The sequence below is a fragment of the Parasteatoda tepidariorum genome, chromosome 6 (genome assembly GCF_982258835.1).
Source record: "Parasteatoda tepidariorum strain Cologne lab strain chromosome 6, Ptep-v5.0, whole genome shotgun sequence".
In the NCBI taxonomy this organism is placed as follows: Eukaryota; Metazoa; Arthropoda; class Arachnida; order Araneae; family Theridiidae; genus Parasteatoda; species Parasteatoda tepidariorum.
This window is the reverse complement of record NC_141760.1, coordinates 23,125,445-23,151,822: the sequence shown is the minus strand read 5'-3', so window position 1 is coordinate 23,151,822 and position 26,378 is coordinate 23,125,445. Positions and strand designations below refer to the sequence as shown.

At 28.0% G+C, this 26,378-nt stretch overlaps 1 protein-coding gene across 1 annotated transcript; it reads right to left on the bottom strand.

The window, feature by feature from the left end:
* Positions 1 to 1,053: 1,053 nt before the first annotated feature.
* LOC107456051 (protein SSUH2 homolog) lies at positions 1,054 to 24,863 on the bottom strand. The gene is made up of 11 exons (XM_087165549.1): positions 24,364 to 24,863; positions 20,448 to 20,501; positions 17,150 to 17,216; positions 15,925 to 16,054; positions 14,313 to 14,373; positions 12,925 to 13,112; positions 10,584 to 10,663; positions 6,921 to 7,013; positions 4,930 to 5,032; positions 4,610 to 4,714; positions 1,054 to 2,613 (listed from the first exon to the last, which is right to left on the bottom strand). Exons 1-11 carry the CDS (start codon positions 24,395 to 24,397, stop codon positions 2,470 to 2,472), a joined length of 1,059 nt encoding a protein of 352 aa, XP_087021675.1. The 5' UTR covers positions 24,398 to 24,863; the 3' UTR covers positions 1,054 to 2,469.
* Positions 24,864 to 26,378: the final 1,515 nt, after the last annotated feature.

Genomic DNA, 26,378 nt, shown 5'->3' with positions numbered 1-26,378 from the left:
TAAATTATAAACTTTCAAGTTTAAGTTAAATTAAAAAAATTCTTGTTTAGTAACCTGTTTGGTAAAATAAAGCTGAAATGAAGTCATCTTAAACAAATAGACAAAACTTGTTTTTAAATTTATTACTTACTCTTTTTCGAAAATGTCACTGAATATCATCAATAACAAATGTAACCTATCATCTTTTAAATAATGCTTGCTAAAGTCAAGTAACAGCAGAAATGTTATTAATATTTTTTACTTTCAATGTATGAAAAAACAGTTTCTAATATTACATTGTAAAAAAATTCTGTATCAAACTAGGGTAAAAACGGTTGGATTTTACGGTGCAGCATCCGCAAAATCGGTTTTCACACCGTTATTTTATAGAAATATTTATTTAACTACAGTGATTCAGTGATTTTACAGTAAATATTGCTGTTCTGTTTTAAAATTACGGTATATAGTTTTTTTTGCTCAGTAAAATTTTGCGCTAAAATAGTTTTTACGTTATAAACTTCTGGCACCCTGAATGCCTGTAGTTTTTACCGTAATTTAAAAATGAATTTTTTACCATACTACATGAATCTTAAGTATATCTTATTTCTAGCAAATTATTAAAATCCTCTTACATTTTGTCTAATGTCAGAGACTAAAAATTTCATACAATTTTTTTTTGTTTTCTGAATTCATGAAAAATATTCTGTAAATTTTTGATCTATTTAATAGAGAGAAAACGTATATCTATTACAAAGCTTAATCTAAGTAAATCTGAGTACCGAATCATTATGCAATTTTATTCTATTCAACAAAATTTATTACATAATTTACTAATAAATCGATTTCAATATACATTGCTGAAATGTTCAATATTTTATGAGAGATTTCTTAATATATATTACAGAGAGACTAAACAAAACTAAGCAAACATTATCCAGTTTCAGGATATTTAGTAAATTTAATATTATAACTAACTAAAAAATAGATTTCTTTACGAAATAATGAAATACTTATAGCTATAAGACGCAAGGGCAAAACACTTAAAATTACGAGACACAATGAAAAAATGTTAAATATTTTTTATAAACATTTTATTTTTTGTACTATGTTCGTGGTCTAGTACAAGTCTCAAAAACTTGCAACTGAAACCAAATAGACACACTAAAAAAATTGTTATATGAGCAGTCAAAATATCATATTTTAAAGATCATATTTTAGAAACATCATATTGAGATAATAAAAAAATTATATGAGGAATTTTTGCAGCTATCAAACTTTTTTCTGTATACATGTTGTGAAACATTTTACAGTTGTAACATGTGATGATACATTGAAACACTGATGCACATGTTGTTAGATTTTAACATCAAAACTTATATGATAATATTTGTGGTGCATTGGTTAGGGTAAAAAGAAGTATTTGAACAATTGATTTTAAAATGCACCTAGTTCCAAGAAATTTTTATATTGCACATTTTTACATTTCGTGCATTTCAGCTAATTCCTAGAATAAAACTTTTAAATATCTGGTTTCGCTTGGATCATTGGAAATTTCATGCAAACTTTTATCCCATCCATTAGTATTATTTTAGATAAATGGCATTTTAATTCCCCCTTTTTATGGAAAATAACACATTTGTTTTAATATTCGAATAAAAATATTTTTTTCTGCTTTACTATAAGTATAATTTCAATATTTTTTTCGTCAATTATGGGTCACTAAAAATTTTTACTAATATTGTCAATAAGTCAGGTGGCTTTTGAAAGCTCAATCTCCACATTAAGAGTATAAATCATTCAATACCTTAAAAGGGCTAAACCAGTAGACTAATAATTGAATTATTGCCTTATAAATTTATTCGTTGTTTATGTATAAAATAATTAAAGAAAATTAGTTATGCAAATAATATTATTTATAATGATTATAATTTCATTACATTCCGTTTAGATTTTTTTAAATTTATGCTCATTAATAAGACATTCAATTTTTAAATATGCATGTAAAATTTTTTTAATGCATTGTACTATTAGTGTAAGTTGAATGCAGTTACTTATGTTTCAAACTTTTTTTTAAAAAAAAAAAATTCTTTTATAAACCATCATAACAAATGTTCGGATATAAAATATTCGAATTTTATAACAAAAAAATACTCAAAATTGATGAAAAAAGTTCTTTTTTTATTTTATTTAATTCATTTATAGTAATTATTGAAAATTAAATTTTCTATTTGTCAGTTGCTTTAATTTCCTATTCATTAATATAGAGGGCAGCATCATAGCAGTGCTGAAATTTTTTTACTCAAGCTGACTTTAATGAAATTATTAATTTCAATAAAGTAAAAACTTATTCTTGATAAAAGCAATATCAGTAATTTTATTTATTATTTCGATTTTATTTATCAAAAAAAATATTTTTTTTAAAGTCTAGTACCTATTGTTTAAGTTTCTTCATAGCTAAAAAGCATTGTTTATGTACATAATTCTATTAAATTAGAAACAAGTACAGCAGCAGCATTTCTGCGGATATTTTTCAAAATATACTTTGTTCTGGAATCCAAACACATAGAATTCACCTTCTCGATCTTTCCAAGAATAATTTGCAATGGTTAAAGGAACCGCTCGCAAAGTTTGTTTCTGTAATCAAAAGAAAAATTGTAATCGCCATAAACGATAAATTTTACAATAAAATATTCTTTTAATACGCCATTTTGCAATAAAATATTCTTTTGGTTATAAAAGAGTTCGTGAAAAAGTTTCGTTTCTTTAACCTACTGAAGCTCTACCAGGTTATGAAACCATATAAACCTTATATGTACAGACCATAACCAGTGGCGTAGCGAGGGGTGGGCAAAGGGGGGCATCATGCCCCGGGCGCTGCTCACAAAAGGGCGCCAAATGGTCCGCAAAACAAAAAATTGCTGGATATTTTTTCTTTATTATAACAGATTTCTGGAAAATATATTTTAAATTAGCGCCAGTGTAATATAATAAATGTTAATTCATAAATATTATTCATAATATTTAATTCATATTAAATATTATATTAGATTCATATTCATATTAAATATATTTCAATATTTAATTCACGTCCTTGTCATCGTGCTCTGCTTAGAATAAAAATGAAATGTTATTAAATATTAAATGTTATATATAAGTTTAATGTCAGCATAAATTATATTGTATATTTCACTGTGTTACTACCTTTAAAGTTCAAGGCATTCTTAGTAAGTAATAAATCAAATAAGATTACTTACTACATCTACTAGACGATTCTACTATTATTAAGTGAATAAAGTATAAAAAAAAACTTGTTGTTCTCATATTCGTCACCACAAATTAAAAATGAATTCATTCATCTTCTGGCATTTCCAGTTCGAAATCAACTAATAAACGATATCAAAAGAAGTAAATATTATGGATTTCTGTTTGATTCAGCTCCTGATATCTCTCATCGAGAACAAATGTCCCAAGTCGCTAGGTATGTAGGTGCTGATTTTATCAATAAAAAAGTTTCCATTAAAGAATCTTTTTTGAGTTTTATTGAAATACATGCTAAAGATGCAGCCTCGATCGAAAATACAATTTTAGAGAAATTAAATTACGATGAAATTTCATTAACAAACTGCAGATCACAATGTTACGATAATGCTGCCGTGATGGCAGGTCACACATCTGAAACGCGATGGAGCGCCAGAATGCAAGCGGTTATCGTTATCATCTATGGGCTAGAGAATATAAAAGAACTAATAGGAAAATTAGCAGAGCACGCTACTATATTATTGATACATTTGCTTCATCAAAAGCACGGAAAATTTAGACATAGTCATTAGTTTTATTAATGTATTATAATCACATGATTGTTAAATATATGTATCTCCTTAGAGATAATAAATATTTACTTTTTTATTGTTTTAAAACTGCGTGTTTTTAAAATATTTCTTTATAAATATGTAAAATAAATAATAGGTATCTTTTGAACTAATTCTAGATGATCATATACATTTCAAAATCTAGTCTTGTTCTCTCAACTACATTTTTTGTCTCAAATTTAAAGCCTAGCTTGAGTCTATGACTTTATTTATTTTACTTTATTTATTTATTAATTTGCGAGTATATTTTACATACAATATTATACGGTTTTCGAATGGGGGGGGGGGCGCTAAAAGGGTATTGTGCCCCGGGCGCGAGTTAAGCTCGCTACGCCACTGACCATAACCTACATCTCATTCGTCAGAAGTGAATCATAAATTTCGTTTTATTTATACGCCATCAACAATAGATTTTACAATAAAATATTCTTTTATTACGTTAGGCTTAAGGGAAGATGGGCGGGATCGAAAACATCAAAGCATCTATAATTGCTCAAAACTGAGAGGATATGAAAAGTAATTGGTAGAAACACATTGAAGTTGTATCTGAAAATCAAACTTTCAGGTATTATCAATTCCGACTTCTTCGATAATTATTCATCATATTTTGATAATGTTTTTTTAAACACTATATATTCTTCACGATTCCTAGCTTTTATAATCGCGATCTCTTGTTTCGGTTTTGATAAGGATTCTAAAATTCTAATTCTAAAAATGAAGGACGCAAAACACCATGTTTATTAAATATAATGATGTTTTACCTGCATTCGAATAAGCTCATTGGGAAAAGAGCATTGGTGCTGCATTAGTAACGTCTGTGACGCTTGGTTTACAGCAGGGTCTGGACAATGGTTGACAGGATAAACCTAAAAAAGAGGTATAGAAATACAAGAATTAGTATAAAATTGTAAGCCATTTTTTATTCTAGGTATTTTTAAGTTGAAAAGCTATGGTAGTGCAATCGGTTAAAATTTTCAGATCTTTGTTGTAGCTTTTAACTTCATTGTTGTTTATATTATTTTTAACATTAGTTTTGCATTACATTAAAATTACAATAATAAAATAATAATCTAAAACATACTTTTGTCTGTTGCTCTTTAAATAACTCTCTTCCGCTAACTTCTAAAATCAGCTCTTTAGGTAACTTTGAAGTATCCGAAATAAAATCACTTGCATGGTTTTTCCTTAAATATTGAATATTATATCAATTTTGAAATTTCAATTACTAACATGTCACATCAATGTAACAACTATTTTGTATTAAGTAAATAATCATATAAAAATTTAAGTGCATTTGATAAAGGTTGTTAAAATTCAAAATAACACAATTTGATTGCAGAATGGTTAGCTTAAAATTTTTCTTTTATACAATCTCCGAACCCATATATGATATTAGAAAGAAAATAACTCGAAAAAAATAATCTTGTAAACCTTAGGTAAAGTTACTTTGAACTCTTAACTCTCAATCGAGGAAATACAAACTAACCAGTAAAGTAATTTGTTTTATTTCTAGAAATATCCTAGATATTTATATACTTCAAATCAAATTACAACTAAAAATCAAAATGCAAAAATTAAAACAAAAATATTTATCTTTGGTTATAAAAAAAAGTGTTCTTTTCAAAAAAAATTTCATAACAAATTGAAATTTCGACAACTGAACAATAAATGTTTTTTTAAAGCACAATTTAAATAATTCTTTGATGACCAATAATTAAAACAAAAATATTTTAAACAAAGCGAACAAAGTTCTTATTCTTCTATTAGTTATAAATGTCTATTATCTTTTCTATGAAATATCTATAATCTTGTCTATGTTAATGTCTATGTCTATGAAATGTCTATGTTATAAATGTCTATTATCTTTTCTATCTTTTCTATGAAAATGAAACTTAGAATAGAATGTGAAAATCAACACTTTTAGTATCTATATCAAAGTAGCTAAACAAGAATAATTCTAAGACCGAATTGCTCGTAGAAAAATTGTTCATTTTACTAAATTTTCAAAATACAAGTATTTCATTTTTTTCAATAAAATACAATATTTAAATAAATCTCTTGCAATAAAATCTATTTTATATCAGCATTTTAAAAATTATATATATAAAAAAAAATGGAGATCTATTTTGTGTGTAACATCATTTACCAAAATCATCTAAATGAAAACTGTATGAAGATTAAGGGGGAAAGAACAGCTTATTTCCATAAAAGTTGATTCTGAATTCTTGATTCAACCATTCAGTACCCATTTTTGCCCTGATCGGTTCATGTTCACTGTGTAATATCTCACAATCAGAATCTATTTGATTTATCATTTGATATCTATTCTATATATTTGATATCTTTATCTATTTGATTAATGTAAAAATTAAGAAAATATTTCGTCATTTAATTTTTTAACAAAAAAGAAGAAGAAAAAAAAACACACAGTTCCTAAAGTATAACATTTTTGTTGTAGTAACTTTATCGTGGGCACCATGTAAGTAGATCGATGTCAACGCAAGGACAGTTACAGTAGAGACATAAATTACGTCCATGCCTGAAGCGGGATTCGATCCCGGGATCCTCCTGGTACAATGACAACTTCTTTGGCTACCATACAACCAGTCTGCTTGAGTCGTCACGATAATTTAGTCTACATTCTAGTTTCATCATTCTAGTTGACGATTTCCCACAATGAACTATTAAGAGCTTTCAAGTTGAGGAAGCATTTTCTCATATATTTGAAAGTTCGCGTTTCGCCACAAATCACGTGATTTCGTGACGAAATTATTCTCAAATTTAATGAAATTCAGATCAAAGATTGCTGAATCATCAAAAGTAAGAGATATATTTCTAAGAGCGTGCAACAATTTAAAATTAATTATTTAAAGCACTGCCCGATTAGTGATTGGCGACTGATCAGGTACAGTTGTTGCTTGATTATTTTCTGGCATGGATTAGAGTAAACATTTTCAATTCATTACATTTCTCATTTCAAAAAGATCGAATAACATATAAGAAAATTAAAAATGATGAGAAAACAATAAAATCAATGACAGTGTAAAGGCAAATTAAAATATAAAATCATACCAAGTAACAATTAACATGAGGAAATGTTTCAGCTTCCCTTTGCCTTTACAAGTATGGCACTTCACTTGCCCAGTACCTATACAATTGCTGCACCTAACAATAATTTTTTTAAAAAATTAACTACATATAATTTGAAAAAAATGTGTTTTAAATATGCCTAAGTATTGGGTTAGAAACTAAGTTCTCCCAAATTTTTCTTTAAATTTTAACATTCCACATTTCAGAATATGCTTTTGTACTAATGTTTTATATCATTAAAAAAATGTTTTGTTTTACCGGAATCAATGTCTTATTTATAAGTGGCGTAAATTAATGTTGATTTTTAAATCATTAAATTGGAATGTCAAGTTGAGAAAAATTTGAGAATTTTCGACCTATTTTCTTTGCTTTTAATCAAAGTTCTGTGAAAACTTCTCTTAATCAGTGCTTTTAATCAAAGTGTCTCAGAGGGGAGCGTTTGCCTTCCAATGAGGTGAACTAGTTTCGAATCCCAGCCATTGCTGCTCGATACGAATTCCGTACCCGGCTGGCACCGACCACAGTGCTGTAGGTAAAATGGAGCATGGGTTCGAGTCCTCTTGCCGTCATGCTAACTTTCAAAGGTTTCTGTGGTTTTTCTCTCCGTGCAACGCAAATGCGGGTTAGTTCCATCAAACAGTCCTCCACGAAGGCAAATTTCTCCCTTCAAAATTACAAGGCTACGCTGTTGAACATTAGTAGTCGTAAACCATAAAAATTGGGTCGGTTGTTCAACGACGATTATTAAATAAAGAAAATCAAAGTTCTAAACCTGTTAAAGCTGCTCGTGACAATTGTGGTCAGTAGGGAAAATGCCATAGATTAAAAAAACCGCTACTGATTGATATGCCAAGTTTCAAAATGGAAATTTTGGATTTCAATGTCGCACAACATTCAGGTGTCTAGTTGTGTTTGATGAAGAGCGAATGAACCAACTTTTGTGCAATTTCGCTTCAAATGATAACGGTGGGAACTGGCAGGGAAAATGAAATGCTCCCACACTTTAAATTTAAAAAATGAATAAATAAAAAATGCAATGGGAAGTTAGTTGCTTCCCCAATATTATTATGTTCGTAGAGAAGCGTTTATCAACTCAACTCCTCCCGCCTAAAAATAGTTCAACGTTAAATTATAATATTGCTTTGAACCCTAATAAGGTGATTAATCAGGGTATGTTCCTTTTCAAGTTTCAGATGTACTACATTGTGGTTTACCACCGCTGAAAAAATTTAGATCTGGAATTTTCAACATTGAACAATGTAAAGCAAGTATCGTTAATTTTATCTGACAAAATAAACAAAAAGCATCTGACTTAACTATATTTTTGACAAATAATATTTAATTTACATAAATCTTAAAGTTATTAGAAATATATAACTATCTCAAAATAATTCAGAATTCCATTTGAAAGCAAAACTATTTAAATTATCACTGTCACATTAAACTCTCACATAATAATTTCACATAAAGTTATCACATATGATTTTAAAAATCAAGTAAGTGTGATGTAAAGGGGTTTTCATAATATCAGAAAATATTCTTAAGAATTCCACATTTAGTAAACAACTTGATAAAATGTACATGAGGTGCATTTTTTTATTAAAAAAGCGATGATCAGGTGTCGTCTGGTGGAGAATTTTTGAATCGCTTCTTCTTATATTTAGTCGCCCGATGGCCGATGGCCACTAATAATTTTGGCCTATATCAAGCAAAATATTTTGTTAATTGAACTGAAATACTCTTGAATAATGCAACGTTTAGAACCCACATCTTCCTACTTACCAAAGGTCAAATTATTCTGTTCATTTATTGAGTAAAATATTTTATCAAAAATGTGAAGAGACTCTCTAAATAACTATCAAAATTTTAAATTTGGAATAAATTTTAAAAAAATGTATGTATCTTTTTATTTCCTACACACTGTAAGAAATCAGTCAGAATAAATGGTTAAATAACACTTTATTTAAATGTTATTTTGTCATATTCAAAGAAAACAGTCAAATAACCATAGATATGAGAGTATTCAAAAAATTAACCGTGGCAAAAACCGTTTACTAACTGCTTTCATCTAATACAATTAAACAACCAAAATTTTCTCGCACCAACTAAGCCCACTTAAGAGCAAGAATCTGAGAAACTGTCACACCTAACATTATGGGATGATTCATGTGACACACTTGAAATACACCCCATCTGAGATTTTCTTCAAAAAATTACCAGTTGTTATATACCTTGTCAAAAGACAAAATCTAAAATTTTTTGTCCCAAAGTTGAGTTGTTCATTTTTTATGGACCCCCAAAGTTCAGAGCGTTGCAGGAAAATTTCAGCGTTTTTGCACTACATAGAAATTGCAATGATCCACAGCTCTTAGCGCAAACAAAGTGCCTCCAAGTAATTTAAATATCTGAAAAGTAAGGAGGTTGAACTTTGTAAAATGGGTGAAAAGTTTGTGGCAAGTTGTTGCCACAAGGTCCCTGAAGGTCGTAAAAAGAAGCGTTTTTGCTGTTTTTTTCAATTTTCAACGACTAACTATAGCTTGCGCCTTCTAGTTGCCACAGTAAATAATATGTCATTTGAAAGATACACAAAAACACTTTAAAAAATTATTTATATAATTGAGGCATATTTAATGCGCTCTTAATTATTTGAAGTTGAAACTTGAAAATTTTCAAATTTTACCTATATTTTAACTGTCATAACTTTTTGCGGCATAAATATATTGAAATGATTTTTTTACCTTTAATTTACTCCATTATTTGTCTATCCTAAGAAGTAAAATTTATTGAGGCATGTAGCTTTAAAAAAATTAAAAAAATTTTTTAACATACCATGTTTTGGTATTTTCTTTCTCGAAGCAATTTGCTCAAACACTTTACTTTCTATATACATGTCACCATAAAAACCGATATTTTTAACAATTGATCTTGCTGGTTATCCATTTAAAATAATATTTTATTATCATTGACACTTACAATTTGTATAAAACAGAAATACATAACGGTAATGCTGTAAAACATTTGTTTTGTAGTTACAAAATGCATGTGAATTATTTATTTAATAGTTCCTTGTATAACAGTTGGATGCCTTTTATCTAGTATTTCCCATCTTTTAAGCTAAGTTAAACAACCAAATAAATTTATAAAACCATATTTTACGGTTCATTTGGGGAAAAAATACAACTCCACCACAATCCAATTCCAATGTCTATTTAATTCTATTTATATGATTTTGAAACCCATGCTAAAGGAAAATAGTTTTTAAAAAAAACCCGTATAGTTTAGTATTCATTGTTTTTTATTCATGCTAGTTGTAAACAGTTTCAAAGCCATAAAGGTCAAAAAATATTCATTACCGTAAACTTTACACTTAATTGCATGGATTGACTGCTGCCGTATATTTTACCATAATTTTAGAATAAAAATTCTAACAGTATACAATTTATTGACTTTTTCTAAATTTGAAGAATATACAATAATTACTGATAAAAATGACACTATACTGCTCTCAAAGCAGTGCTGATAGTAGTGACAGTAATTTTTTCAATAATTCAAGATAGAACTTTCATTACTAACAGTACCTGAACAAAACACATCAAAGACTGATAAATTATATAAATTAATAGGTTTTTCAAACCTTTTTTTTACCTTTGTCGGCGAGTTCCAAAGCACATGGGACATTGTCGCTCATGTCTTTTACCACTTCCACCACAGAACTCACAGGGCGTCTATATAAAATTATATTCAATTAATTATTATCATTAAATGAATATTTCTAAAATCAATGCATTATTACATTCTTTATATTCTCTAAAAATGTATTGAGATTTTTATTCTTGCAAAAAATTTTCAAAATATAGTTTCTTCGAAACAACTATAAGCTTCACTCAGAAAAAAAACTGAATTATCAATTAGAGTCTAATAAAGAATAAAGAACGAGAATATGGAATAAATGACCATGTTTCTGGCTCTATTCGACAACCAAAAAACTCGTTAATTTTTACCAAAACACTTGTTATTGGCATTGGTAAAATCAACAATAAAATATGGTTTTAAAATCTGTGATAAAATGAAATTTTCTTTTTAGTTTTTTTACTTAATGTGTGCTAATAGGAACGATAATTTTGAAAACCAGAATTCCCGATCTAGCGTTACCACATGAATGAAAAATTATCAAATGAATGGTTTAAATACCGAATATTTTGATTTATTAACCAGAATGGGATACCTGTAAATGACGTAGTGTGGGTCTCTGTATCCTGATTGGTTGCTAAAAAGTGGCATTTGTTTACGTTAGAAACTGTTCTTTCCATTTTGTTTCCAGTAAATCAAGCCCCTCAAGTATCAATTCCCTTAAGTGATATATTCTATATTCTTACACAAAGATTCTTTCACAGAGATATCATTCTTTCACTATATATTTTTCACTTAACACAAAGACAGGCAGAAAGCCTCGTAGAACATAAACTAACTAATTATGCATCGAAGTTGCCCCACAAAACAAAAATATATCACGGTTACTATACAATACTCAAATAATAAATCTAAGTTAAATATGTAGATAAGAAAAAGTTATATTTCAACAAATATGATGTACGATATCGTGCTGTATTTAATTAATTTCAAATTAATTAACATTCTAACTTATGTGGCTCAACTTTAATACGCCATTTTGCTTATGAGCGGTCAGCTGCAGCTGACGTCATAAGTCACATCTGTGGGTATCTGTGATTTTCTTCTTTTTGAAATGCTAGTTTTTTTTTCTTCATAAATGTCCGTACGAAACAGCACAGTTAGTTTTAGTCAGAATTTATATGTCCGCGAAATATCGTTATGAAAGCAAAACGCCATAGAGGGTATTATTAAAATGGATTATTTGTTAAAATGGATTATTTGTTAAAAAATATTTAAGTTCAATTCATACCCAAATAATTATTTTTGAAATGTTGGTACCAAAATAATCAGTGTCGCATTGTAAGTAATGTATGAAATATAAGTAAGCAATTTTCCTTTCTTTTTTTTTTTTAAATGAACGTGTTGAATTTATTTATTTGTTGCAAGACACGGTACCACATTTATATATTTCTCTCTACATTTTTAGAAAATAAGTAATATTCCACCACTGCTAATATAAAATGTCACGTGTAAAATGTGTGTTTAAACAGCACATTCTACGAACATTAAGTGTAGCTATGAAAATAAGACCGTTTTTTCACTACCAAATTCTCGCTTGGGAAATGTGTGTGTGAGTGTTTTTTTTTAAAAAATCGCATGGGGATAATCATGAAAATACGATGTTGCTACACATGCTTACAATACACAAATGTCATACAAAAAAGTGAAAAGGCGTTAATGTAATTCATTCAGCTTTTCAGTTTACAGATTCGGTTCAAGAAATGACATAGTTTTTTTCTGTGTTTCTTTTTCTTGATATTAATAGACATCAGAGATAGTAACAATTATTTTTAAAGGGAAAGTATATTTTTTGTTGCTATTTATAGAGAGCAGAGATTTTAACAGTGATTTTAAAAGGGAAAGTTAGATTTTTTGTTACTATTACTATTGTTTTGATAGCAGAGAATGTAACAGTCATTTTCAAGGGGGAAAAATATTTTTGTTGCTGTTTATAGATAGCAGAAATAGATAGCAGTTATCAAAAATAGGAAAGTATATTTTTATTTCAATTTATAAGTAGCAAAGATTGTAACACTCATTTTAAAAGGGAAAGTATATTTTTTGTTGCTATTTATAGATAGCAGAGATTGTAACAGTCAATTTTAAAAGGAAAAAATGTACCTAGAAAATATAAAATGAATTATTCTTTAATTAAACTAAAAAATATATAACTATACAGACTTCAACTCAAATGCATCATTAAAAATTTCATAGTACTTCATTTAAATTTCTGATCTCTGATGCCTAAAACACACTCTTTTTTTCTGAAATACTGAGTTTAAACTAATTTTAGGAATTTAAAGATTCCACTTACTCCCCCAATTCCGTTGCAAACGTCGCATCGTATCTTGCAATTGCCAACGCAATTCCAACAATCTTTAACGTATGCTGTGTGAGGAACTTCGAATGTTCTTTTGTTGTCCATGAACAATCCTGGAATAGTGACTGGAATGTCCCATGGGCTAGGAGGAGTACCATTTTCTGGACCATCGATGACTTGACCTATATTATTTTTATTAAACCTGATTACAAATAGTTTTTACCATTATCTACATAATTATTCGATACACTGTAATAAATAGATACTCGATTATCACGAAACATTCTTAGTTTTTGACAAAACCATTTCCTGGTATATGCTCCGAGCGAAAATTTCGTCAATATGACGAAATTACTAACGTCACTTCCTTAAGGAAACGAATTTCGTCCAACTTACAGAAATATTTCGCCATTTTATTTCGTTCCAAAAAATAGTAGTGCTTAATGTATCTAACTTTTTTTAAACATTCGCTTTAACGTGGGAACCATATAGACGGCGAGACACAACAAGGGCAGACAGATAAATTGTAGCCATGCCCGATGAGAGATTCGAACTTCAGATCTTCCTAGTACAAAACCAACTTTTAAACCACCGATCACCGGAATTCGTAAGTTTATTTCGATTGTCTAGTCTTTATTCTAATTTCATCATTCCGGTGAACAATCTTCCACAATGCTCTACGAAGAGGTTTTGAATTGAGGAAGCATTTTCGTCATACACTTGAGTGTTTGCGTTTCGTCATAAATCACGTGATTTCGTGACGAAATGTTTCTCAAAATTAACGAAATACTGCTCAAGAATTGCTGGACAGTCAAAAGTAAGAGTTTTATTTCTGAAAGTGTACTCAGTTCCTATTATCATCTCCATATTAATTACCCTTTGGAAATAATATTGCTTATTTATGCGATTAGAATTAGGAATACAAAAAATTATATTTGTCGTTATTTAGAAAGTTAACCACAATATCCGCTTCGTAACAGAAAATTACATCAAACAATGTGACTTCAGACTTTATAATAACCTAGTTAACATAATAGTTTAAAGTTGATAGCTGCAAATATTGCTTTATATACATTTTTCTCATAATATTTTAAAATTATTAATGAAGAATTAGCGTAGTCTATAATACTTTATAATGTTTGAATTAAAATGAAAACGTACTTTATTACTAAAAACACAATCAGTCCAGTCTCATTTCATTCAATTTCACTTATAAACTTTTTTTGTGATAAGATCTTTCGGTGAAAAGGTTTGAAACCATTAGTTTAGATCGAAAATTTCTTATTTAATTGCGTAATTTAACAATTTGCGAATTTAGTTAAGTAATTTAACTATGAACAAATAATAAAAATATTTTCAAATCTAAGTGAAAGATACATTACCTAAATACGGAGTAGTTCTTTTTGCTGTTTCTCTTTTTTCACCAAAAGATTCCAATTTGTACTGGAACATAAAATTTATTTTACTATAATACTTATAATTTTTGAATATTTTAGAAACTAAGTGAAAGAAAGGTTGATTGAATATATAAATACTTAAATTAAATAGTATTCTCTCCCAATTTCACAATTTGAAAGTTAAGTGGTCAAGTGATTGGAAAAATGATCTAAATGAGTTAAAAGATAAACTGTTAGAATTTTCATTCTTGAATTACGGCAAAATAATCAGCAACAACCTGTTTATCTGATTAACCGTAACGTTTATAGTTAGGAACACTCTTTACTGTTACAGTTTTGAAACCGTTTACTACTGGTACGATTAAAAATCATGAATACAAAACTTTGTGGTTTTGTAACGATTTACAACTAGCAGAGATTCTAAACCCTAAAAATAAAAATTAAACCTACATTAAAGCTCTGTGGGTGCCGCACCTTTCATGGGTGAATGGTAGTTTCGTATTCTAATAGACCAGAGCCACCGATTAAAGAATGTAGGACACTGTAAAATCTTTATGTATTAAGGGAATGGAAGAAATATTGTGAAAACAACACTTGGATTTGAACCCCTGCCCCATGTTATAAAGTCATGTTGTTCCGTGGAGCTCGGTACGCACTGTAGCTGAGACGATTGATTAATCGACAAATCTCATGACCGGTTTTAGAGGGGTTCTAATCCCATTGTTGATAATACAATAATTCTTTCATTCTTTCAATACGTGAAGAGTATTCAGTGTCCTGCACTCTACAATCTATTGCCCTGAACTAAAAGCATACGAAACTATCATTCATACATAACTAGAGGAGCATCCACAGAGCTCCACTGTCTGTTTAAGTCTAATTTTATGGTTTAAAAGCTTTGCTGCTTGTAAATGGTATCAAAACCGTATAGCTTTGTATTTTTTAACAGCATCAGTTTTAAACTGTCTCCAAATCGTAAAGCAAAAATTGTTCCTAACCAGAAACTTCATGGTTAATTGGATGGACTGACTGCTGCCAGTTATTTTACTACAGCCGGTTATTTTACTGTAGAGTGAAAGATAGAGTGATGGAAATATATTTAAACAACATAAATGAACTCTATAATTTCTCTAAAACCTAAAAATTATTTTCCCTATTTCAACTGAAACTAACGTGTATGGAGTTTTAACTTAAAATTTAAAATGGGGCTTTGAAATCCCGATTGTCGGTTCGTTTTGTATTTAGAGTGTTTATGCAGAACTATTTAAAATTACATTTCTATAATGAAAGTTTATTTTGCCCTTCATGAAGTCTAGTCAAAGTTTAAAACTATACATATGCTTATTTTTTCAAAGAAAACTGAGAAAGAAATAGTATTCTCTGAAAATTAAATTTTTGGTGAGAAGCTTCATGCTCTCAAACGTTAGGAGAGATAAATTAACGTCTCAAAAGATAAAGTGTTAAAGTATAGTCGATAAAGGACACAAAAATAAAATTATTAACATAAATAAAACGTAGAATTTAAGCCTTCAAAGTTATAAATGAAGATAAGGGAGCAACTATTAAAAAAATAATTCTTTGATTTTTTTTTACTTACATGGTAGGTGCATCCATTATTTACACTTGAAATGGTGGTCTCTCTGACAAATTTCTTGCCATAACAGCAGTTATTCGAGGCATACTGAAGACACGCGTCTCTCACTTCTTCAGCTGTAAGTGAACCTAAACTACAGCAAAAAAATTTTAACTTGAACGCTTGATTTACCAGATCATTTTTTTCACCAGACAAATTTTTTCAACCTGATCATTTTGAACCAGACAAATTTAGCGAAAATGTTTCTAATTATATTCTTATGTATAATTAGAGATTCTGATTAAATTATGAACTATCCAAATACTCGTAATATATTACTTTATGAGGAAATCGTTAACTGTATATATATATTTTCATAGTTATTAGAATATTTATGTAGTTCATAAATTATTAGTTTAAAAATTTAGTTATTTAATATTTTTATTTGTTTATAAATGTCATAGTTTAGATAATATATGTCAATATTCTATGACATAAATGTCATAGAATATTGCTACAAATAGTAAAATCAGAACTCAATCCAATGCATCAGGCCACTCAATGTAGTGTTATACACACCTAGAGCAAAGAGATTTTGAAATACCAAAACAATACAAGAACTCAAAACACAGAACACTCAATACACAATGCGTCGGTTTATATGCGTCGGCTGATTCAAAGAAATATTAACAAATTGCTCCCATGCAATAGGTCAAAAACCTCTAAAATCTCAAAAATAGCCAAAAAATTTAAAATAAAATTTATTTAAAAAACAGAAGATTAGAAATTACAGTTTGATGTGCGTTACTAAGTATACCAGGTAAATTTATATTCACCAACTGTTAAAATTAGTAATGAAGCTCGTTAGCAAACAACGCTGTTGACTGAAAAAAGTGTACACCAATTACTTCTGCTTTATACCTGATTTCTCTAAAATAAATATTCGCATGAACACTTGTTACTTTGTTTTCAAACTACACAATATTGTTATTGAAAGCGGTAGTTATTTTGAATTAATTTTTTTTCCAAATTTACTCTGTTAAAAGCGCCATCTATTGAAGAACTCTGTAATGTTTATTTTGCAATTAAAATTATTCCTAAGCAAAACTTAACAAATCGTAATTTTCTCTCGTCTTCTGCTTTTAATTATTACCGTTGACTTTTCAATCGACGGTCAGTTTAGTGAAACATGGAGATTTTAATACAGTAAATTATTGAAAAATAATAATTGTAGAAAAATAATACTCACTTTATAAGAGGTGGTCGCTCTGTACATATTTGCTCCAAACTTTGATTGGAAGGTGGACATACAACCACTAAAGAACACAATAAATATTACGAATAGGAATGCGTATAAGTGAATAATATAGTTAGCAAAATCTAGTTGAATATTATTTTAAGGAAACTGTTTTACTCCATAAAACTTTCCAAACAAATACTACCACGTTAAACAGTTTTTTTGCAACTTTCAAAAGAAAGATCTCTTATAAAATATTAGTTTGTTCTAAAAGGGATTTTGTTTCATCCAATAAAGGACTTAATTTTTTTTCATAACCAACATTACGTTCGAGCCACATTTTTATTATATATTTTGACAGCCGATATGACACGGCTTGTTATATTCGTCTAATTTCAGTTCAAATAACTGGACTAATAGGATGTTTCACTCTAAGAGAAAAAGCTAGATTTCATTCATTGGAAAGTAAATAGTGTTTCAATAAGATCAAAGCCCATGCTAGTTGAAAGATTCTCCAAAAAATTTTACAGGTTGCTTCAAATGCACTAGTCTATACACCGTATTTTCAGTATTTGGCACCTACGAATCATGACTGTCACAACTTTATACGAATATATTTTGACGTCAGCGACTTGATTTTTAACGAAGACATCAGAAATGTCTTATATTAATCTTTTTATTTCAAACTCTTACAATGATTGAAGCGTGTAGTATTCAGAAAGATAGCAAAAGACATGGGATTAAATTCGAGCATATTATTGAATAAATTATTTATATGATTTAAGACAAATTGTTTTTATTCACAAAGAAAGAAATTGATTTCATATAATCCAATAAAAGTTTGAATCACTGTTGATTTTCATCATTGAACTATACTGTGACCAACGTCCATAATTTGATTTAAGTTACTCGTATATTTTTTGTGCTCAAAGATTAAAACAGACAAATTTTTATTTAATTATTGTCAATAATCTCTTCGAATGATATTAAATTGAAAATAACTTTATTAATCTTAAAAAATATCTATGCATTTTTAATCACTTCGATGCATTTTAAATCATGTTTATCACATTGACAGTAATCTGAATGCATTTTAAATTTATGCAGTTTTCAAATCCGACCTACTTAGAATCGTATTCATGATTATAGCTCAATTTAGGAAAATAAATTTCAATTTAACAACCAATTTAATGCGTGATATAATTCCAATAGCATAATTTTTTGAAAATTTAAATATTAAGATTAATTTTTGGGCCGAATCTCCTGCAAGTTTTATGTACTGCATTTATTTGACAAAATTACACTATCAGATTTATCGATTCAATTATTTTAATGTATATTCTCTGATTCATTAAATGGTGTAAATTTGCCTCAAGCGTGATTAAGTGTTAAATTAAACAATATTTCCGTTCGACTTTTACGATAGTATCATGCAATCTAGTTTAAAAAGTAATATTAAATACTAGGAGGCTTCGCCCCCTGCTCGCTGGCGCTCACCAACCCTCGGAACTGCTTTCACAGTTCATTTCGGATTGCTTCGCAATCCAATGCTCGCTTTGCTCGCTCATTGGATACGTTCTTAACGTCTAGTTTTTGCATACTTCCGAAAACTTTTCACTGTAGAAAATTCTAAACCTGTACATTTCAATATTAATTTAAAATTGCAAACAGTTCACATATTTTTCTTAATCACACTATTCTAAATTTCAGTTGTTGAGAAAAGTAACTGTTGTAAGTTTTGTTTTAAAGTCTTTCCCACCAGAGGGCTAAAGCCATGTGTTGTAAAACAATATGAAATAATAGTCTGCCACTGAACGCCGGATGTAAAGCATCGGCTTCGATGAAGATAATTTTGTATTTTTAATTCTCTGAAAGGCGCCACCCTAATAATATGGAATTTGTAAAATAAATGTATATATATTTGATTGTTGATAAAGCCCATCATTTTGTGTTTTCATCAGTGTTCAGAAGCAGAACAATTATAAGTTTTTTATTTTTAAAATGTATAAAAACAAAGAAAAGAGTAAGAATAGGAGTATAGTCATAGAAAAAGTTATAATTATAATATAGTATTTGTCAGTCTAAATAAAACTTTTTGTTTAAGTCATTGTTAACAATTCAAATTTCTCCGAGGCAATTCTAAACCTTAATTTTGTTCAAAATGTCAGTAAAATTAAAGTAGTATTGTTAAGTTGAAACACAATATTTTTAGTTTTGATGTCAGCAATACAATTCAATTTATTTTTCGCAAAAACGATTGTTTTTATTATTAAATTCAGTGTCAACAATTCAAATTTTTCTGAAACAACTCTTAACCTCTAAATATTATTTTTTTATGTACACATTTCTAAATGTCAGTATTCAACCACAAAACAGCTTAAAGTCCTCAAATTTTGCATGAAGTTGTAAAATGTAATGAAAGAGGGTCATAGCAATAATGTTAGTAGAAGTAAAGTTAGTACTGTAAAATTAAAACAACATTTGTAGAAGTTGCAGTTGTAGAAGTAGCTGGATAGAAGTTTTTTTTTTAAAACTTTTTCTAGAATTTCTTTAAAAACACAATTGTTAATCTGGGCATTTGGCGATACAACACTTATAGAATTAAAGGATTTGTTAAGTCAAGCGCTCAGGTACCATAATTTTGATCTAGTTGCGCTTCTATATCATTTTGATTTATGTTGCTAAGTTAACTTTCAAAAAATTCTACGGCTGGCAACAGCATTTTTATTTTTTAAATTGTTTATATTTATTTCTTTTAGAATTCGTTATTTTTTTAGCGAAATGTTTTTTAACCTAACAGAATTCTTTGCCGACTGTTTTCTCTATGAATGAAAAAAATAAAGTAAATATTTAACTGTTTTGAAAAGAATCTTATTTAATTGTACAAAGTACTTCAGCCAAAATTTAGGAGCCACGTAAGAGAATTATATATATTAGATCAGTAACACATCATTAAAAGGCAGAATGCTTTGGTGTTTTCAAAACAAAGCAAACGTTGCCACCGGCGGAAAAGAAATACAGCCAAAATTTGGGAGCCACGTAAGAGAATTATATATAATAGATTTTAACTCAGCACCATATTAAGATTATAACAAACTAGAACGATATCAAAGTTTAACAAAATTAATATTTTTAATAGTATATAAATTGAAGCTGAAGGAAATTATTGTATGGATTAACACTACCCAATTACGTGTAAATACAATATCTAAATTTAGGAAATATGAATATGAGTTTATATATATATTACACACAATATTAATCCAAGCAAAAATAAATTCATTTAAAGATAATGTATGATAATACTTACCTTCCTCTGGTTGATAACAAGGATTTGTGGCACAAGTATTTAGATCTGATGAGTCTAAAATAGATTTTGTTCGAATCATTATATAACATACATTTGCTTAAATTCTATTTTCTTTCTTCTCATAGAAATTACAAAGAAAATTTCTTTCTATATTATATAGGAGGAGGTTGCTATGGTATGACCATTTGCTTTCGGCAAATGCATCTGATTAATGCAATTATTATCTTCCAATCTCCATATAGGCATAGGTACTATAACTTTAAAATGCAAAGTATACACTGAAAAATAAAAATAAGTGCCATAGGCTTAATGAAAGATAACACATTTCATGTCATTGGATCCAGGAGTTGCTGCAAATAAACAGGTAACACAAAACTCTAATACAAGTCAGTAAAATGCTTAAAATATTATGAGTCTAGAATGCTACAGTGTAAGAAATTTCCGTTCCAATTTACTGCGAAAATTACTGGCGCACTGAGTGCAGCATCCGCAAAATCTATTCTGGCGTAATATCCAATTGTACAGCAAGATTTTATACCATAATTTTAACAGTTATATTTATTTAATTATAGTGATTCAATTATTTCGCAGTAAGTAATACTGTAAAAACCATGGCATATCAGATATTTTTGCTCTGTAAGACTTCGTGGTAACTTGCGCTTTTACCGGTACTTTTTACCTTTGATCAAGAAATTGTCACAGTGTAACTAATTACACCAAATAATCTCAATAATCCCGAATGAGATTTTTAATGAGTTTAACGTGCGCAAAAAAATACCATCCTAAATAACTTATGATCTAATGACCAGATCCTCACGTTCCGGGACTCAATCTTAATGGTTCAAGGGAGTAACCTCAAAAATGCAAATTAATTAGTGCAGACGAAATTTTAAAGCTATAAAATAACACACAAAAACGTACTTTCTCTGAAAAAACATATCTTTAAGCATATTTTAATTCATTCAGATTTCCGATCTTCAAAGTATAGGGGGTAGCCGCAATCTGGTAACAATTGTTTTGTCAGAAGAGCTGCTTCAATTTTAGACCCCTTAATGTTAATTTTAATTTTCGTGTATTTCGCCATACCTTGAGAATTTTTTAAGCGAATTGAAAAAATTTTGCCCACAATTGTGAAATTCACTTATTCAAAAATAATTCCATGCAAAATATAACTTTTATTAAATATTTATCATTTTATTCATGAATAGTAGAAAAAAAATTACATAATTTCAATGAATTTAATTTTAAAAACAAAATCCAAAATTGGAGTGAAATTCGACTTTTTCAAAATTTGATTTCTCAGGAACTGTTCGGCCGATTTCTTCGGCCGAATACGCAAAAAATCAAATTAACATTGGGATCCAAAATTTGGGCCTCTCTCCTGACAAAACTATTTCACTCAAATTTTATATTTTACCACTTTAGACTCCATATTTCCCAGTTTGCGGCTGCCCCCTATGTTTTGGGTATTAGAATGATTTCATAACTTAAAATATCATTTGCACTAATTAATTAGCATATTTAAGATCACCCCCTTTGGCCATAAGATTGTGTCCTAGAATGTGAAGATCCGATCATCAGATTGAAAGTTAATCAGGCTGGTCCATTGATTTTTTTGGGCTCTTTACATCAATCTAGACGAAATAAATATTATTATTTTCTAATTTATATTTAATTACTTCTGATATGCTTTTAGTAATTCAGATGCAATAGCATTATTTTTCCCAACTCGTAAAATATAAATCTGAAGAATGTTATTTATACATTCATAACAACTGAGTTGAAGAAAATTTACAATACGTGTGCAATGTATTCGTAAATTCAGATTCAACGAAGTAAACAATCATTAATAACAATGATTAAGCATAGTTTTAAATATTATTAGTAACATTTTAAAATACTATTTGCGTCTTTCTATTATTCATAATTTGGTTATATTGAAACATTGGAAAAATGTGTACAAAAATTCCTGCTTCCATCAACAAGAACTCAGTTTATATTTGAATTAAATTAATTCACGCTCAATATGACATCTTTTTACTTCATAAACTTTATGAATGAGTCGACGGGTAGTACTTGCTTCCAATGACTACAAAACAATAATCAATGAAGCATCCAGCCCAATGATAACATGACTTCCCATATGTTTACTTCAGCATTTCTTCAGTAAGAGTTAAGAATAAGTGAAGCAAAATTTATTTAGAAAGATACAACGAAAATAAATAAATCATAACAATAAGCAAAAGCAAATGACACTAAAATCATACATATAAGTATTCATACTATAATATATTACAGCATATTTCATAATATAATTTATTTCCCAGTTTAGTATATGTCATACTATAATCATTGTTAATTGAAAGCTAAAGAATGTGTGAATAGCTTATTGAAACATCAATTCAAAATAATATAAATTTAAACAAGTTTAAAGCTACTTTCACTGAGTACGATAAAAACATTATATTGTTTGTAAATATTTACATTACCTTCTCCTAAATTTACTTTACCCTTTTTTGGTAAGAAATTATTAGTTATTCAAACTTCAAGTTGAACGATGAGAAAAAAACAAATACAAATACTTTGCACTTAAAAATGATACAAATTATACTAAAATCATGCATATAAATATAACGTAGTGTAATGTATACATATAATTAGATACACAATTCTATAAGTATTGTTAACTAATAAGCTAAACAATATAATTAACTCATGAAAACATCATTTCGTATAAAAATAAATATAATTTAGTTAAATGCAACTTGTGTAGAATATGATAAAAGCATTATTTTGTAAAAATAAAAGTTATATTTCTTTCCTTTAACTCCACTAAACTTTTTAAAAGTTGATAAATTAATCAAAATTCATCTTGAACGATGCGGAGAAAATAATTACTTTATACTAATAAATGATGCTAAAATCATGTTAATATAACAAAGTGTATTGTATACAAATTGTTTCATTTAAAGGTCTATAAGTATTGCTAATTAATAGGCTAAACAATGTGATTAACTCAAGGAAAAGTCATCTCAGAGAAAAATGAATTATAATTTAAAACCTACATGATGCAGGATATGATAAAAACATTATTTTTAAAATAAATTTTTTTTATTTCTTTCATGAATCTTGTATTTGGATTTTTTTTCTCATTTCATTTATCTATCAATATTACAAAAATAAATTCTTTAGTAATTTTAATTTGATTATTTTTCATAGATTACAAATATACAAAATATTATTAAAAGGCAGAGTGTTCCTTTATATTTTTATATTTCGTCCTGACTAATTTTTTTTTAAAATTGTAAATTTAAAATTTCCTTGGCATCAAAAAAAAATTTATTATAATGAACGTTTTTATTTTTTGTTGTAAAAAGACTGTAAAATAATAGATAATTTATGAAATCAAACTGAAGTCATAGTACTATTTTTGATAAGAAATTAAAACACACAAAATTTACGAAGAAAAAAAAATTCTTTTTTTGATATGAGAATGTAAAATATTGTGAAAAAAATATACTGTGTATGTATATATGTAAAAAAAATATACTGTAATGCTGTGACAATTTATGATGACGCCATCACACAATGATAAATAAAAATAAAATTTAGAAATAAAACAATAATAACATATGACAAAAAATAAACTATGTTAAATTACTAATATTATTTTAAAAGATGTAAGTTTTTTGAAACAAAATCAATTACAATAAGCATAATGTAATTTTAATATTAACAATAGTCTATTAATAATATTCTAAAAATTAACTGATTAATTAATAAGTTAATTATATTCTCTTGTTCATAAATTACTAAAACTATAACTCCCATATTTATTTTATTTCGACATCAAAACTTTTTAAAATCTTTCAGTTTCTAAATATGAGTTTATCAGATTAAATATAGTAAAACTTACCTATATCAGGAAGAAAATCCAGCGTTTTTGACATTATTAAGTAGTGATTAAAATATTCTTTAGCAAATGAATCTTTAGTTTATTTTAAAAAAATGACAAAAGGTGGCAGTTATCACTACTTTTGTGCACTGATATAATCATTTAAGAAAATTTTTTTCGTCAATCATATCTTACTTGCGTCGCATAATATCAGGATATTTTTATCGATGCGGGTAGTGGAAATTAAATATCCAGTTATTGTATCCTTTGTTTGTTCTTTGATAAAAATAGGAAAGGCGTTGTTGCTTGTTTCGCCAATTTCTTCCAGTTTATAAACGCATTTTAGAAGAATTGAAAATTTTTACCAATTTTTAGTAGCTGTGGTCCTACACATTTATCTTTTTAACCTAGCCTACTTCTTTCATACTATGCAAATTACTAATTGCTATGTATAGATTGTATGACGCTTTAGAATTAAAAAATAATTATATTTACATTCCTAAAACGTCAATTACTCTAATTACCTATAAAAATCTCAAACAGTCTGATTTTTAAAACTGATTCAGAATTATTTTATTCTCTGACAAATTCAAAGTTAACGATTATCATGTTTACAGATTTTTAATAAACAAGCATCGGTTGCTGTCAATAGATATCATGTTTATGTTTTTTTTAACCAAACCGAAAACTTATTATAAATTAAAATTAAATAAAAGCGAAACTATATTTTAATATTTTTTCTCTTTAAGTTAATTTATTTTGTAATTTATGCTATGAGAAAAAAATTGTGGTTAAAACTAACAGAATATTATAAAATTTACTGTATTTCTAGCTCTCTGATCTCATCAATATGTATGGTAGTTTTTATCGATTCGTTTTGGTAATGGCTGTTGATAAAATGAACAGTAAAATACTATTTTATTACCATCTGCTTTTAAGTAAAAGGGGTAATTTCAAGTGACACTTTAGATTTAGAGCTTGTCATAAAAATCATTTTTTCGGTTAAATTTTCTTCTAACTTTTGTATTTTTACTAAAATGTTTGCTAATAACAATTATAATTTTTAAAATTATAATTTTGAAAACCAGAATTTCCAGTTAACCATTACCATACGAACGGAATAATTACCAAATGACTGGTTTAAAAAGATAGAAATAAACTGGTTAGACTTTCATAATCTGAAATATGCTTGTTTGCTTTTTTACCATACCATAAATATCTTTACAGTACTGTAATTTTACCAAAATAAGTGTTTTTCTTTTGGTTAACTGACAAAGTTTTTATTTGCTTAGTTACAACCTTTTAAGTCCAGGATATTTTAGATAATGCAGAAGGAAAAAAACCATTTTATTTTGAGGCATTTACCTCAACTAAATCACTTAATATTAGCACTTTAAGAGGGAATGTAAGCAAACATTTCACAGACGTAATCATTAAAATGTGTTTTTTTTAAATTTTCCATACATATTTTTACTGAATAAGTTTAAAATGACAAGAATTTAACTTAATAATAATTTTAAACAAAAATAAGGATTTTTGTCACTAAACCTTTATTGCTCACTTTCAAATATTGTTTCTAATATTAGAATTCAATGTTTTGAGTTCTAAGAAATATTTCCTAGATGCACTTCCTTATTTTGAACTGTTTCTTCGTATGCTTCTGAACAGGTCATAGTAGGGAATCTCCTCTAGCCGCGTATGACGACCAAGCATCGGCTTCAATGTAATTTTATTCTTGATGATATGCTCTAACACTCCTAAAAGTTTGTCGCTATATTTTTGTGTTCCCCTGATATATATATAACGCTTTTAAATTTCTACATTTTGAGAAAATAATAGACTAAAAATTTCAGTTTAAAAAAACTGTAGCTTTAGGATCAAAACTAATTTTAAATTTAAAATCCACTCACTCGAGTAAGACAAGATCAGGCTAAACGCAAGAAAAAATTTGTTTCCCAGTGTTATTGTACGAATCATTTCCTTTCGTTCCTATTAACACAATGTGCTTACATAATATTATAATTACTACATATTTT

Bases quoted from the DNA above. Each gene is read 5' to 3' on its own strand.
- LOC107456051 (XM_087165549.1), bottom strand. From the start codon at position 24,397: ATGTCAAAAACGCTGGATTTTCTTCCTGATATAG. The intron at 13,113-14,312 runs GTAATGTATCTT...AAAATAATATAG, and splicing joins AAGAACTACTCCGTATTTAG to GTCAAGTCATCGATGGTCCA. The intron at 4,715-4,929 runs GTATGTTTTAGA...CCTCTTTTTTAG, and splicing joins TTAAAGAGCAACAGACAAAA to GTTTATCCTGTCAACCATTG.